At 36.8% G+C, this 17,589-nt stretch overlaps 1 protein-coding gene across 3 annotated transcripts in view; it reads left to right on the forward strand.

Annotated features, from left to right (window-relative positions):
* Positions 1 to 1,466: 1,466 nt before the first annotated feature.
* Positions 1,467 to 17,589, forward strand: part of LOC110104998 (transcriptional corepressor SEUSS-like) — a 27,540-nt gene continuing 11,417 nt past the window's right edge. For 2 of the 3 annotated variants that reach the window (XM_020834328.2, XM_028698201.1), the window contains exons 1-7: positions 1,467 to 1,580; positions 1,679 to 3,227; positions 3,547 to 3,666; positions 4,139 to 4,187; positions 4,323 to 4,537; positions 4,630 to 4,698; positions 4,835 to 4,929. In XM_020834328.2, the coding sequence (XP_020689987.1) occupies positions 2,205 to 3,227; positions 3,547 to 3,666; positions 4,139 to 4,187; positions 4,323 to 4,537; positions 4,630 to 4,698; positions 4,835 to 4,929 (1,571 nt within the window). In that variant the 5' untranslated portion in view covers positions 1,467 to 1,580; positions 1,679 to 2,204. The remainder of the gene's footprint in view (positions 1,581 to 1,678; positions 3,228 to 3,546; positions 3,667 to 4,138; positions 4,188 to 4,322; positions 4,538 to 4,629; positions 4,699 to 4,834; positions 4,930 to 17,589) is intronic. The other variant, XM_028698200.1, reaches the window with a different exon arrangement.

Genomic DNA, 17,589 nt, shown 5'->3' on the forward strand with positions numbered 1-17,589 from the left:
AGGTGAAATTATAGATTTAAAATTTATCAAGAATTAGAGAAGACATACTATGTGGTGTATAATTTGGACTTATGTCTGTCTGGAGTGGATAATTATCTAACATCCTGAAAATCAATTAATGCCTTATGCATGCAAGATAATATAACTCTATCTTACAGAGTCAAAGATTTTAATTCAGAGATTTAAATCGGGACTATACAAAATATGCAAATAGATCTAGCTATCTTCATGTATGATGATGTATGAAGCAAATGCATAAAAAATATTTTATTCATTTATTTAGAAAAATAAATATAATCCAAGGTTAGTAAGAAAGTAAGGTGGTCAGGCTCCACCACAATAAATTTGGCTTTCAACATCTATGAACTATATATATTTAAATATGCTTTCTTATTATCTTCTAGCTTTAGTTCTCTATAAGATCCCAAAAGAGAATACTCCCAAGGGAGAGAATATTCTTTTAGAGACATACCCCTAAGCAAGCCAATATGAGAAATTACATGTTAGGTTTTATGCAAGGGAATTAATAGGCCAATTAGGGTGGAACTTACAAGCAAAGCAACGAATGGATCTCATCAGATGCTCGTTAGAACTTGCTTGGCATGTTCTTTGACTCTTTGCCACCATCATTAGATTCTTGAATGTATTTTCTTTGACTTGGTGCTGCTTATTTGTGCAACTATCGTACAATTTTTATGCTTTTTTCTTATCTTGAGCTTCATGAAATTAGATACTAGTGCCACTGCCGAGAGTTTATGGCTTCATTTGATTGGAAGTTTTTGGTGCTTATCCCGTTTTAAAACTACAAATTCATTTCTTCTTTAATGTTTGGTTCGTCAAATCAAGTTCCCAATAACTCATTTTGTTTCATTTTTCTGCTGTTTTGAGAAAGCTTTTTATATACGCTTCTCCATTAAAAAACTCCATTTTTATGAATCAATGTTTTTTAAAATTGTTTTTAACAAAAATACCAAAAAATCAAACGAAACCAGATAGGAGCGCCGCAACTGAGAGTTTTCAAGCATAGGCATCAGTGGAATTAAGGGCGGAACCTGTCTTAATTTTTAGGAGGGGACAAACTTATAATAATAATAAAAATAAATAAATAAATATATATCATTTTATTGACAAATAATTCTTTGTATTTGAATACATAATAAATTTTTAAAATATTATCAATATATTATATAATGAGAATTATTCAAAAAAAAGAAAAGGATATAATCACTAGAGATAATAATATTTTATTTTTTTAAGGGGGGAGCAATTCACTGAAGGCTCCAATAAACTACCTAAAAATTCATGTAATGAGCGGACAAGTGGCTGATTCAGACTCATGAAGGCGGTCAATTACCGGGAGAGTGAGAGCATGCGAGGACTGAAATAGTATGAAGTATAAATATTTGGCAGGGATTTAATCGTATTTCATGGGTTTTTGAAGTCCGTAAGAACTATTCTTTTTCCACGTTGGGATTACATAGAGAGAGAGAGAGAGAGACGGCGTGCCGGGGATTCGATGTGGAGGAAACCCTAATGTCCTATTATGATAAATTTAGTGAAGCAGTGGCCGCGGAGAGCAGGTACTGTTCGGGAATAAACTTCTTGTTTTCTGCTCGAGGTTAAGAAGCGCCGACATTCTGATCCTTGGATTCTTATATTTTCCTGGTTTTTGTTTCAGGATTGTTTACTTGCGGCGCTTGTTTCTTTATGTTAATAAAGAACTAAGATTATTGGTAGTTGTGATTACAGAGTCTGATCTGGAGTAAGTGGGGATGATCGATTCTTCTGGTTGCTTCGGCTGCTGGGCATCGACTTATGGCAGGAAGATTTGATTATTATCCCTTATGTTCTTCGCACTTTCCGTGTCTAATTTTTATAGCGTTCCTTTTGGTATTGGATATTCGATTCATTCTGTTGTTTGGAGATCGAAAAATGTGCTAGGACGTGGTTATAAGGAAGCGCTTTTGGAGGACGGAGGACTCTTTTGATATGATCTGGAAAAGGCATGCTGGAAATCATAATTTTCGTTATTTCTGCTCTTTATTGGTTTTCCTGGCAATGCCAATGTATTTGAGGAGAAAGGTGAAACTGTAGACGATTTGCTTGGCACGAATAGATTTGACAACACTTGTTTTTGCCTTGACGGCCCAAGCTAGCTCTTTGAACTGCTCCTTTTTTGCCGGTGCTTGCATTCTGGAAAAACAATGGTTCCCTCTGGACCACCAACCGGAGCTAGCGGTGCCCAGTCTGTTGTTTCCTCCCTTTTGCGGGCAAATTCTGGCTCGCTAGGAAGTGTTCAGCCAGGCTCCATTTCTCCTCAGCAGACTTTCTCTTCCTTGATTTCCCCTCGGGCACAACTGAATGGCGGTGCCAATGGTACCAATATGACTTTTCTAGGCGGCATCACAAATGCCTCATCTCTCCTCAACCATTCTTTTGGAAATGCATTTCCTGCTTCTGGAGGTGTGATTTCAACCCCGCAGATGAATTCTCAGCAGCGGGGGGGTATGGGCGGCAACTCTCTTGATATGCTTGGTTCTACAGAGTCCGATCCTATCTCCTTTCCTTCACCATCTGGTTCACTACATGGACAGCATTTGCAAAATCCTTCTGGGAAGCAGACGATTGCTGATCATTCTCATTCTCAAACTCAACAACTTGATGCAATGCAGAATTTCCAGCAGCAGGTCTCAGTTCCTCACAACCAACAGCGGCAGCAACATAGAGGAGGGCTTGGAAATGTTGGTGGCGTGGATCCAGTTAAATTGGAAGAGCAAACGGGTTCAAGTGATCAGAGCTTCCCTGGACAACAGTTGCCTTCCATACGAGGTATTGGTTCTGTGAAAATGGAACCTTTGCAGCTGCAGTCTGTGAGAAGTTTAGGCCCAGCTAAGATGGAGCATCAACAAACAGATTCTTCATTGTTCCTGCAACAACATCAGCAGCAAAATGCTCAGCAGCAGTTGTTGCAAATGTCAAGGTCTGCTCCACATGCTTCTGCTGCTGCACAGATGAGTTTCTTGCAACAGCAGAGGATGTTGCTAATACAACAACAGAAACAACAACAACATCAGCTTTTTAAGACGCTTCCACAACGAATCCAACTACAACAACAGCTTCAGCATGGTGTTCCAATTAGACCACAAATGAAACAAACCATATATGAGCCCGGAATGTGTGCAAGACGGTTGACCCAATACATGTATAGCCAGCAGCACAGACCAGAAGTATGCTTCTGTTATCAGTTATAAGCTGTTTTTTTAATCTGTTTATAATTTTAAGAGTGGAGTTTAAATGGTTGATCTATAGTTGCACTGCTTTTTAGCCTTGATAATATTGTTTTGGAGGAAAATTATCGTGTATTTGCTCTTTCACATACTTATAGATTGGTGTACATTAGTTTTAACTTTGAACACTTTGTAACACTCAACAAACATGCATGGAGAATGAAGACCTGTAATGCCAGCCCCACTTGTTGTGATAAGACTATTGATGCTGATGATATATCCTGCTTAGCATTTAATGCATCCTTACTATTGAATCCAGGATAATAACATTGATTTTTGGAGGAAGTTCGTTGCTGAATTCTTTGCTTCCAATGCTAAGAAGAGATGGTGTGTTTCCCTGTATGGAAGTGGTCGGCAGACTATTGGAGTTTTTCCACAGGTATACCTAATTCTAATATGTTCCTAATGAGCATCTGATGAAGAAGATTGGCCTCTTTAATAAAAAAAGAAAAGCTGGCATGGCTGGATATTGTAAAAATTTTTGACTTTCAGTTTCCAGATACAGTCTGACTTAAAATTATTTGTCATGCTGAGTTTTCATTGGTAATGTTGTTTTGCTGCTGCATGAAATGAAGTTATCATTTCTAAAATAGATGGATGGGCTGTTTCACATGCTTGTTGCCTCCATATAGGCGGCACATGTGGATTATAGGAAGTTCTACTGATTGATCTCCATGCAAATTAAAAATTTGATATGTTATTCTTTTATTTATATATTAAAGTAAAGCAGGAAAGAAATTTTCAATTGTAGCCATTTAATTTATTCAGTGCATTCTAACAGACAGTTCATTTTCAGTTAATCAAAAGCATTGTAGCATGTGTTCAATCAAAGTTATAAATTTTATTTTCAGGATGTGTGGCATTGTGAAATTTGCAGGCGGAAGCCTGGACGTGGTTTTGGTATGTATTCCATTGAGTTATGAATATGTTTTCATGATATTTTAACCCCTCATCCACAAAGCTAATTGATTAGCTATGGTGTTTTTCTTGTACCTTTTGTTTATATATTTTTTCTGTATTATGATTTATTTTCAGAAGCAACTGTTGAGGTTTTACCAAGGCTATTACAAATTAAATATGCCAGTGGCACTTTGGAGGAGCTTCTTTATGTTGATATGCCTCGAGAGTCTCACACTACATCAGGCCAGATTCTACTGGACTATGCTAAAGCAGTTCAAGAGAGCGTATTTGAACAATTGCGTGTTGTGCGTGAAGGACAATTAAGAATTGTTTTCAATCCGGATCTGAAGGTATTACAAGAAGCATTAAATATTGTGATTTGCAGTTTTTCATGCTAAAAGCGATTATTTCTTTGTAACTCCTTTTAAATTTAAAAATTTAGATATCTTCGTGGGAGTTTTGTGCCAGAAGGCACGAGGAACTAATCCCTCGAAGATTGATAATGCATCAGGTACAACTTTCCTGGTTGATACATCAGATATGCGTCAAAACTGTTATCATTCCTATTGTGCTTGGAAAGGCATTTTAGTGTTGTTTTTAATCGTACTGTTAATGTCTGTTATTTTCAATTCAATCATTATGTACAGGTCAGTCAACTCGGGGCTGTTGTTCAGAAGCATCAAACTGCTTCCCAAAATGCATCTAGTCTTTCTATCCAAGATCTTCAGACTACTTGTAATTCGTAAGTTGAGCTTTCCTTCAACATTGCATCATGTTTCTTAAGCTATGTATGGAAGCACTTTTATGTTTGGCTTTCTGTTCATGAAATCAAAATGCTGGTGCAGAAAAACACTTTGGCCTAGATGATTTGTTTTCCTGTTTTCAAATGCAAAGGGTCCTTCCTAGAATTTAGGAAAACGCATTTGGGTGTTGTCGCCCATTTTCCATACACCATCCAGGGAAATCAACTTATTTTAGCTTAAACATTATAATGTGAATAATACTTATGAATACTATTGTCTGTTACAAATGTTAGTATGTAATATTTGCTTTTAAATATAATTATTAAGACCCGGCCCGATGGATCAAATTAATAAGGCTGTAACATATGGTTGGATGGTTGATTAAATTTTTATTTGCTAAATTTATCTCCCATAAACTGCAAGAGTCATTAAAACCTCAAGATAATTTGAAATAAAATTATATAAATACTTTTCATTCGGAGCGTCTCGCCTACAGTACACACTTGCACCTCTTCTACATATCTTAATTAGTGAAATAATATCTGAAAAATATTTTCAACAAAAAGGGCAAGTCTTAAAATAACTCAGTGAGTAAACTGTGCTTCTAAATTATAGTAATCCAAAGGCATTAGGAACAATATGTATAATCATTTGAAAATGTAAAGTAATTTTATTTAATTATTCATTTTAAGGCTTTCAATGTTATGCATGTCATATCTTTGTCCCCATCTTTATTCTTTCTTATATCTAATACAACCGTTACAAGAGCCACCATCTAAAATAATACCAATGAAGGTACTCATTTTCCATTTTCATTTCATTTTCCTTTTTCATTATCTTTTATATTTACGTGCACAAGTATATTGTGTCCCTAACCAGTGCCATAAAGAAGTGTGTTCTATCAATCAATATGCACATGCATTTATATATAATCATTTCATTCATTTTTCATTCAATAACTTTTTGAAGTGCATATTCTGACTAATCATGCTAACTATCAAACAATTTAATATGACCATTCAAAAACAAGAAATCCTGGAATTTTACAATAATCATTAACTACCTTATATCAATTAATTCAATGAATTGAAATTAAATTCAATGAACTTGAATTAAAGAAGACAAATCATTACTATAAAATAGAAGCATGAGTACTTACCTTCTCAGCCTTCCCTAGCCCTAACTCACACGCACACGAATTTCTTCTTCCTCATTTTGGCTCTCACCCTCTTGGTCTCCCTTCCACTTTCTCTCTATTTCTTTTCTTCTTCTTCTTCTTCCACTTGGTTGTTGCTTTCTCAATTTCTTTCACTCATTTGTTGAATTGGAGGAAGGGAAACGAAGATATCATACATGAGGAATTGCTACTTTTCACTCCCGTACGCATTTCCTTGCTCGATTTTGTGGTCCGACCCCGCCAAATGCTCTCATGCTTGCGTGCAGTCTGCTCAGCTTAGTTCGCTGTTTGCTCGCCTGGGTATTAATCGTCTGTCTTTTACAGTATTAGGGTTGGTTCAATTTAACCGGCCAAACCGGTTCTAATAATCTCCCCTTATAAAATTTCGTCTTCAAAATTTCTTATAACTATTAGTTATAGTATAATGTTATTGAGATAATTGGAATATAAATATTTGATACATAAATAAAATTACATCTTTAATTTCATTTAACATAAACTTTAATATTAAATACATAACTTGTATGAATAAAAGATCCGATATAACATAATAAGATAACTGGATAATGCAAAATATCTAATATAACAGGAAAATTTACTATATTAAAGTCATCTCTTCCATCTTTATTAACATTTATTGATTCATTAGGCTCCTATTGGGTCTAAGCATAAACACGAGGTCGAACACTTTTCCTTGGTTGATTTTGTGTTGGAGTTGAAATTGATGGATCCATCATCTTCGGTTTGCCAAAACTCTGATGTGAAAGTGTTTTACTTGATCTCATCTCTCCAGAAGTCTTTTGAACCAATGTAGGGCAATATTTTGCTGCGTCCAGGTTGATGACACCTGTAGCAAGTGTCCAAACCAATTAATAATGAGTTCTCGATGTAATTTGAAAGCTACAGCTGGCTAAGTATATGCATTTTACAACAGGCAATTGTTTCTTGCCATTTAATTTTACTTATACTGTTCAAATGTAGTGTTTCTTGTAGCATTGTGCATTGACCGAAGCTTATTAAAAAGGGTTAGAAGATGAGCCAGATGCATCAAATCATTTGCATTAGTTTTTTATTTTTTGGCAGTCTAGTGAAATAATAGAGCTCCTTAATCTAGATTCTTTTTCTTTCTCCATTTTTCTCTAATTTTCCTTCTAATTTTATTAGTAAGGTATTGGTGTTGTTTTCGAACAAGTTGGATTCAACAAATCAATTTTCTAGGCGCTTTTTAGGCTTAAGTTTGTCATAGGTGCTTCTTAGAATAAAGCAGTACCCTTTGACATTCATCAAACTCTGTAAAATAATCAAATTATTCTATTGAGCAGCATTTAATTTTTAATGTTGTTTCTATTATCATTAATCTTAAAAAAAAATTCATTTAATTGATGGCTTATTTTTGTCTTTTGATCAACTTATATAAAAAATTGAATTGACTTTTTTTTTTCTTTTAATCAACTTGTATCATCTTTTGTCCTATCGAAGTTCAAAATTTAAATTTTATCACTATTTGTGATATTAAATATATCTTTATCTTTCTCACATGCATGCCAGGAGTTCTAACAATTTCCTACTCCACTTGCATCCACCCTCTTTTATTGCCTCTTAGCCTTACTCTAATTATTTCTTGGAAACCTTTTTTTTTATATGTTGTTATTATTGTATATTTAGTAATCATTCTATGCAATTTCCCAATGACCTAATATTGTCAAACAAAAATTAAATTTTAAAATAGTCCTCTGACTATTTGTGTGGCCAATTTAATCCCAAAATAGTAAATTTGTCCCCTTTAGTCCCTTGATTATTGATTCAATATGGTCCCAATTTAATCAGTTGACTATACAAAATTGATTCCAATTTAGTCTTTGAGAGTGATGTGAAACAAAGGCGGAGTTACTTAGGAAATTAAAGAGAGCAAATTACAAAGTGTTCCCATAATAATTTATTACTTATAACAATGATTGATCCTGAGAATTCTTAGTTTTTAACTTGCTTAGGCAAAGAAGAGCGGAGTCGGTTAACCAAACAATTTAAGAAAATGCAAAGATCAATTGTAAAACTACGACGATAAACAAGAATCCGCGATTTAATACTGAGAACTTTCACCTTTGGAGCCCATACGCTCAACTAGTCTAGGCTTTAGCGGAAGAAGAGTCTCCACATTAGAACCGAGGCCACTCCGAGGAAGAAGGAGCATAAGATCGTCGTTCTTGGATAGGTGGCCGGAGTTGTGGAGGATGACGGTCTTCCAAGGATGATCCAACGTCCCTTTGATCTTTGCTCGTCGATCACATCCACTAAGGTATAATGGATACGATCGCAGTAATCTTCAATCGTGTCGTCGAAATCAAAGCCCACATCAAAGAACGGTGATTGGAGGATGTCAACTTGATCTCGATCGTCATGTACGAATCCAAGTTCCATTCAAATTCGGGGTCCGCCATACGACATGGAGGTGAAGATGAGTGGTCACCACAAGAGGTTCCAAGAAGAGAGGGGGTCGGTTACGGTGGAGAAGCCAAGAGGAAAAGCAAATATTTCCTAATCTGAAATAATGTCAGAGTAGTGAACTTAGAGGGACTTGGCTGTAGAAAATCAAACCAATGGCAGAGAGAAGCTCGGGTAGGAGAGAAAACTTAAGGAAAAAAATCAGAATTCTGAAACGGGATTCTATTGAGGAGACGTGGGGGAATTAATGTGAAAATCCCATTAATTTCTGGGTTAAAATCTGAATTAATTTCAGATTAATTCAGATTTTATCCCAACAGGAATTAATTCAAACCCAAAGTTTGAATTAGGGAATTAATTGGGAAGAAAATTAATTGCAATTAGTGGTGCAATTAAATGGAGAGAGAGGGGAGAGAGAGGGGAGAGAGGTGAGCTGTGAGAGCCATTAGATTTAATTATGTGGTCCCTCTAGAGAACTCACGGAATAATAAAATCTGAGAATTAATTCTTCAGCTTTGCTATACTAGGAAAGTTCCTAAGTGGTATCAAGCCATTGGATCCGTTGGAAAATTCCACGGGCTTGGACAACAACAAATCTGAGATTTGTTTTTTTTTTCAGCTTTGCTCTACTAGGAAAGTTTCCTAAATAGATTGATGCCTCTAGTAACGTTGGATTTTACCGTTACAAGAAGAGAAGTAATCAACAGGACATCTTTCCTAATTGGTGGGGATGTAGAATAGGAAAGGAATTAAGGTTTTTGCATTAAGTTCAAATTTTGAAACAGGCTACTGGCGGGCAGACATGGGGCGGCTGTGGGAGCGGGAGGGAGGGACGGCCGGCTGCTTGGTTGCGGGGAAGGCCGCTGGTGGCTGGGCCGGCCAAGGGAGGCCGACGGTGGAGCTTGGGTGATGGTGGGGAATTGAGAAAAAAAAAGAAGGGGATTTCGGCTAAGTGGGGGAAGAAAAGATTGAGGAGAAAAACAAAGAAATTTCAAATGAAAAACCTTGAACACCAATCCACCGGTAGAACTCACAAAGAGATCTTCGACGGTCTCAACACCAATCCACCGGTACAACTCACAAAGAGATCTCCGACGGTCTCCTCTTCAAGGACTCACAAAGAGATCTTTAGAGGTTTCATGAACTCACAAAGAGAACAAAGAGCAAATTTTCATTTCATTCAAAAACTTCCTATTACATGAGAAAAGGGCCATATATATAGGCCACCAAATGACAAAGAAAATAAAAGACTAAAATGCCCCTTGGGCTACAATAGCTACCAAATACCCATAAGGGCAAAAACGGAAAAACATAAAATAAAAATAAACTACTACATAAAATGATGAAAATACAGATCATGACGCGGCCGTCGATCTCCGGCATCTCCTGAAGATACATGTGTCAAAATCGCTGCTGATGTCCCCATCAATTTATAAGTAAAGTATTGAGGTTTCCTTCATTAGTACTTCTATCTACATAAAATTTATTTCCAATGTGCCCACTTGATGTTGAAATTTTATGGTGTACACTTACATAGATTATCTGGCATATTCTCCTCAAATTATGTGTCTAATTATTATGCAACAGCAATTGTTTTTTCCTTTCTATTTTTTTCTACCTTCTAGGGAAGAGTTCATGGTGCAATTTTCAACATTTTTCGTTGGTATGGCCCGATATTTGACAATGGTCATCACTTTACTAGACACATTGGTCTTATAAGAATGGGCGTCACCAACCTTCCTCTCCTTTTTATTGTTGGTGAAAGAAGACCCACTTTGGAATAGTTTTTGAATCTTCTCTCTTTTTCTTTAGTTTTTGTGCTCTATAGTGTCACCAATATATTGTCCGAAATAAGATTGATAATTGGGAACAAAATAGGCTCATTTGCAATTTGTAAGTAAAGTACTGAGGTTTCCTTCATTAATACTTATATATCCATAAAATTTATTTCCAATGTGACCACTTGATGTTGAAATTTTATGGTGTACGCTTACATAGATTATCTTGCATGTTCTCCTCAAATTATATGACTTCTTTCACCGATTTTTTTCATTCTTATCGGAAAAACTTTCAGTGTATCAGCTACTTGGGCATTGCCTAAGTCACCATTGCTGGCCATTTATCTTTATATTAACGTTCTACCATGCTAGGGCATGATGGCTTAATTTCAGCCAGGCAAAGACAACCTTGATAGGGTGTTATACTCTGTCAGACCGGTTCCTCTGAACCGGCCCTGCCGGCCCAAAGCATTGGACCGGTTCTTACTTATAGGAGGCAGATCAAGCCGTCCAAGCTTCTAGTGGACCCCACTAGGAAATTCAATAAGGAGGGGGTGGCTAGGGTTGGAGGGAAAGTTTGAATTAAGTATTTGAATTTATGTATTTAGTAGGAGGAGATGTTTAGGGTTAGGGTTATTTGATAATTGGTGGCTGATTTGGTGTCTTTGGGTCTTGGCGTCTTGGGCCCTAGATTCGTCTAGGGATTGGGATGGATCGATCCTCCTCTCGAATTGAGGATCAATTGTATCTTGCTATTTGCTCCCGTTAGTTGAATTTTGCTGCTGTTTTATGTGATTTTCCCATTGTTTTGTGGAAGAAAGGATTTTTCAGCCATTGATGCAACAATTGATAGATCGATCATCCTTTTTTAGTACAACCATTGATCTAACTTCAGTGAGATTTTTCAACCATGTCAAGGATTGCCACTACCAAGGGAGCAGGAGCATGCTATCATATTGAAGGAAAATGCGCCACCCATCAATGTCAGGCCCTAGCGCTATCCTCAATTTCAAAAGGATGAGATTGAAAAGTTGATTAGAGAGATTTTCAAAGTAGGGATTACCAGACCCAGTGTTAGCCCTTTTTCTAGCTCTGCGTTACTGGTTAGAAAGAAAAATGGGAGTTGGAGGTTTTGTGTAGTCTGAGGAGCATAAAAAATGGTTGTCCAGTTGTTAGGGTATAATTTTGAAATACAGTATAGGCCAGTAATGAGAAAAAGGAAGCAGATGCATTGTCTAGATGCATGGGGGAGTTACAGGCGATAGTAGTGTCGGTCCCATTAGTGCTAGATTAGGAGGCCATTATAGAAGAAAGTGCACGGGATGAGGAGTTAGGAAGGATTATGGTTGATTTATTGAATGAGAGGAATAATCACTAAGGGTATTCTCTAGAAGGGGAGAGGTTGTTGTATCAGGGGAGATTTGTGATGCCTAGGACATCAGTCCACATTCCACATGCAACACCTACTCCAGGAATTCCAAGGGAGCGCTGTTGGGGGTCATTCAGGGGTGCAAAAGACGTACATGAGACTTGCCTTAGAGTTGTATTGGAAGGGGATGCACAAGGTTGTGGAGGGGATGGTAGCCAGAAATGAGATCCATCAAAGGAACAAGTATATGGCCATGTCTCCAGGAGGATTTCTACAACCTTTAGCTTTATCAGGTAGGCTGTGGGAGGAGTTATCCATGGTTTTCTTAGATGAATTTGTTGTGAATCTGAATTCAGGAATTATAATTTTGATGATAGTAAACATTTCAGACATTTCTGTTTTTCTACTATTGCCCTGCCTTTTAACATTTCAGGTCCACAAGATCAATTGCAAATTAAGTCAGCTCAAGATTGGATAGATTATGACTGAGTCAGTCCTGTAAGTGTCCATGTTGCACCGATACGGATACGGCGACACAGATACGACACGATACGGATACGGAACATGTCAATTTATAAAAATACAGGATATGGATACGGTGCAGATACAACATTATAATATATAAATCATACATAAAAATTAAGAAAGTAATTAAAGCGTAATATTTGAAATGACAAAAAAAATTGAAAGCAACATCGTTTGTAGCATTGTATCTCACAATATCAAAATAAAAATAAGCATTAAATATTGAAATGTCTAGTGCAACAATAAAAATAAAAATATAAATTGTCCAGCACATGAAGTTTTAACTATTCAATAGAAGGAATGATAGGATTAGCTTCTTTTATGGTTTGTCTTTGAATTTCTATATCATCTTCAATAAATATCATAGCTTCCAATTCAGCTCATCTAGTGAAAGATTAGCAATTTCTAATATTCCCATATCCTCAAGAGATTCAAATCCATCTCCAGCAACATCCCACATCCTGTTATCTCCTTCCATATAAGTTGGAGTTTTCCTTGAGAGAAGTCGAAGATTTGTATTCACATAAACTAAATCTTGAGCCCGTTGTGGAGTAATTTTATTTCTCTTCATTGATTGGATGAACAAGTATGTGCTCCAATTTCTTTCATAACAAGATGATGATGAAACTTGACCAAACAATTTTATGGCGATTATTTAAAGTAGAGGTGCTGAAGCTCCATGTATAATCCACCACATTTTTGGATCAATTCTCCATCTGTCACGCAATGACTCTTGGTCACCAAAGTCCTCTAAATAATAAAAAAAATTAGCAAGCTCAATATTGACACTTCTTTCCCATTTGAAAAATAACGCTTTAAACATGTCTTCTCATATTTAAAATTTATAAATCTTTATGTGGAGAAACTCTTTGAGGATCCTCTTGAAGCTATTCTTTAGTTGAATATCTTCAAAAAATATTAAAATAAAATAATAAAAAAATGTTGAAATTATTAAACAACAAATTATGAATTAATAATGAAAAATATTGAAATTTACCTGAGATTTAGTGAGTAAGTCAAGCAATGTAAAGATGTATTACTTTTGCTCCACCTATCATTTAGAATAACATAAATAATATCCCAGAAGCTCGAGTCTTCATGGAGTGCCTTCCTCTCATGTCAGTAAGCCAAGCAATGTAAATGTGTATTACTTTTGTTCCACCTATCTTCTAGAATAGCATAAATAATATCCCAGAAGCTCGAGTCTTCACGAAGTGCCTTCCTCTCATGTCTATATATAATTTTTTTTACTTTGGCTAGCATTGAATCCCATATCTCATAAATGAGTTGTAAACAAGACTTATCTGTATTAGCTACTCTCCACATCTCATAAATTGGATATGTGAAATTTATGATGTATTCAATTTCATCCCATCATAAATCCTCTGAAAACTTCTCATTTACATATCTAGTCTTTTCCATATAATAGGACCATTTGTCACTGATCACTATAGCTTGAAGAGCATTTTTTATTTTTTTGAATCTTTTCAACATCACTATAACTAAGGCAAACCGAGTTTTAGCAACTACAAGCATCTTCAAATTAGAGAAATCATTGAACTTAGAGTCTCATGGAGTGATTCATAATAAAATTCCTAATTACCATCTCCAGCAATCACTGTGATCCAATGACATTCATTGTAGGTGATTTCGTTTGCCTCGATATTCTTAGCTGCACAAATATTCTCCATGGCAAGATTAAGCGTATGTACAACACATGATGTCCAAAAAATATGAGGATAATCTTGATCTACAAGTATACCTGCAGCTTTTCAAATAAGTGCATTATTAGTAATGACCTAGATGATGTTGAAGGCATCACCATCATGATAACTTATTTGATTAAATTAGAAATAAAAAACTTATCCTTGTACTGTCCTTTACAGTTTACAGCTTTGATAAATATAAGATAGCTCTCTGTGATAACCATGACGTTGATAAGTGGTCTTCTTTGTGGATTTGTCCACCCATCATAAATCAAAGTAACTTCTTTTTCCTTCCAAACTCATATAGTAGTATCGAACAACTTCTCAATATTATCCCTCTCTCTTTGCAATAATTTCGTTCTAATGACATTATATCCTGGTGTTACGTATCCTGCAATATTATTATTGCATGCATAGGTAAAGGCATTCTTGTAATGTGGATTCCTTATTAGGTTAAAAGGAAGTCCAGCTAAGTAAAACATTCTAGCTATTTCTCCATCTAGTTATTCTCTCATTTGTAAATTAAATGCTTTCTCCAAAGCATTATCTATAACAAGTTTTGTTCTTTTTGATTTAAATCCCTCCATCCGAAAGGCACTTTGTTTACAGTACTGTCATCACTTCTAATTGAAGAAGATAATGAAGAATATGAAGCATGGGTGCTTGAAAATGGAATATGTTTTGGAAGCTCTTTTTTACTCCTTTGCTCAGCTTCACTGTTTTTCCATTGTAACTCAGCCATTTGTGATGAGCATATCTTCATGCATACTTTAATTCCATGACCACTAATCTTCAACAAATGAGCTTTCACTATATAATATGATCATTTGTATGTGACATTACAATAATTGCATTTGAATGCAATATTGCCACCCCTTCTGACTTTTTATCTATTTTTGTCACATAACCCAATAGATGTTTGTTATCTTCAATATTGGTCTCTGATAGACCATCATCAGACCCAATTCCTGCACCACTAGAGCTCATTGTCCTACGAAGGATCGACACAAATCAATCCACATAAATTTAAAACATGAAAATTTTTAATTAAAAGTATAGATATGTTGCGCTTATGCCGGGGGTCCAAGGGGGCACTGCCCCTTGGCGGGGTTCGACCTTCTCAGTATTGCTCGGTACCATTCGGTACCCCTCTATACCGAGCAGTACCGAGCGGTACCGAGTGCCGGTACCGAGTTCCGGTACCACTCGGTATCGAGCGGTACTGAGTTTCAGTATCGAGCGGTACTGAGTTTCAGTATCGAGCGGTACTGAGCAGTACCGAGCGGTACTGAGTACCGAGCGGTACTGAGCAGTACCGAGTACCGAGCGATACAAGTTCCTGTACCGAGCCTACGATTAAGAAAACGAAGAACGAATAAAATGAACCTTCAATGCTCACCTCACCTTCACTATTCGTGTTGTCGAGCTGCTCTGTCGATGAAGGATCCTATTAGCTTTAATGCTCGCGTCGTCGAGCCTCTTTGTCGACGAAGGATGATCCTGTCCGTTTCTATGCTCATGTCGTCGAGCCGCTCCTTCGACTATAATGAAGAAGACGAACACCTGTGCGAAAATAAAAAAATTTAGCTCGCCGAAATATTTAAGCCGCATAAATGAACAGGGATATCAAATGGATAGCCAAAATGAATAGGGCAAATTGTTGCTCTATTTTTTTGTTTTTTAATAGGATAAGCGTATCCGATACGCGTGTCCGATCAAATTTAAATAATATTTTAATTGGACACAGCAAATCCATATCCGACATATGTCCGTGCCGTATTGGAGGCATATCTATATCCGACACATGTCCAATACAGCATGCCTCGTAAATAGAAGTATCCGTGCAACATAGGTAAGTGTACGTCAAGTGTTTTTACCTTTTCTTGAGTCAAATGTTACAAAGTGGGTCCTGATACTAAGTAACATTGCACACACATACTCAGAGGGAAAATTCTATCTGTTTTAGAGTTTTCTATTTTTGATCATATCATCCTAGACGATCCCAAATCGTCTTGGACGATCAATTAAAACAGAAATCCTAATTAGTACATCATGGTTAAGGCAGTCAAAATTAAGCAAATTGTCCTGGAAGAAATTAGCATCGTCTTGGACGATATGCTCAAATTAGAAAGAATCAACCGCCAACTCTTTTAGGCATGTTATTATTTTTGGACATTATACAGGATATCGTCCTGGACGATGCATTACAATTATGCCTAAATTAGTCTGATGATTAAGGAAAGCAATTAAGGTTTGATTAATCGATTATATCGTCCTGGACGATCAGTTAAACAAACCTTAGTTTCTTCCTGGACGACCAGAACGATGTTCTGGACGATATGTATTCATTTGAACTAATCGTCTAGGACGATCCAAGAATCGTCCTGAACGATCAGTTATTTTTTCATCGTCCAACATGAAAAGTTTGGCCGAACAGAGCGATGGTCTGGATGATATTTGACGTTTTTGAACTAATCGTATAGGATGATGTCCAATCTTCCTGGACGATCATAACAAACAAATCATCTAATCGTCCAGTCTCGTCTAGATCATCTTAGCTGATTGAGCTGAATTTCTACTGATCATACATGACGATCCGTCGATCGTCTTGGACGATATTTGTCGGTTTGTTGCAATTTAGGGCAATTTTGAAGCTTCTATATAAATATCTTGTTTACTCAAGATGTGATATTTTGCTGCTGTCATGACCTGAGAGAGCCAAGAGGAGAGGGAGAGCTTGGGAGAGAGAGAAAGGATTTTTTGATGGGGAGTTTGTGAGGGTTTCACAAAGGTTGCTCCAAGCAAGGATCCAAGTCATCTTTTCCAGTCGTTGTCCCTAGTTCCTTGGAGGTTCTAGAGAGGTCTATTTCAGGGATTGATCGAGGTTCTTTGCCTGTTTCAGGAGGAAGCGAAAGGAGTCGGGTTTTATGTCTGCTTAAGGAGGAATTGAAAGGAATTAGGTTCTCTGCCTTACCGGGGTCGGTGGAAAGGAGTTTTTGTACACGCTTCTCCGCCTTGTTGTGGAAGCAAAAGGAGAGTCATTGAGTTTAGTGCAATACCCGGAGGAGAAGCTCCGGGGTGTGGACGTAGGTCAAGTTGACCGAATCACTATAAAATATGGTGTGCTCTTTCTTATTGTTTTTCCGCATTTAATTTCCACACTTTTATTTTTGGTGAATGATTTTTGGTTTAGATCGTGATTTTAGTTTGAGAATTTTTAAAATACCAATTTACCCCCCTCTTGGTTAGTCTCGGACTAGTTCATAAGGGCTTAATATCCCTAACAAACTTTCAGAATTACTGTCACGACCCGACCCGACGGGGACGGATCCCGCTCGAGCCGGACCGCGACAAAACCTTCTAATCCAGGATCTGGCTTTGGAATTTGGTTACTGAACTGAATCTTCCAAATTAATCAACTCAACAGACACACAAACACAGAACAACAGAGCTACTATAAGTCACCAAATGCAGCGGAACAAAACATCTATAGTTTCATTTTCCTCAAAACAATCATCTACAGATACAGTACATGGCTTTTGAACAGAAAGAAAGACAGAACAGAAAAGCCATGACTGTACAAAAAATCAAAAGCTACAAACAATACCTATACGGATCATAACTCAGAAATCTACTCCTGGACTTCCTTCCCTTTCCCAGAA

This window comes from Dendrobium catenatum, unplaced genomic scaffold (genome assembly GCF_001605985.2).
Source record: "Dendrobium catenatum unplaced genomic scaffold, ASM160598v2 fragScaff_scaffold_1056, whole genome shotgun sequence".
Taxonomy (NCBI): domain Eukaryota; kingdom Viridiplantae; phylum Streptophyta; class Magnoliopsida; order Asparagales; family Orchidaceae; genus Dendrobium; species Dendrobium catenatum.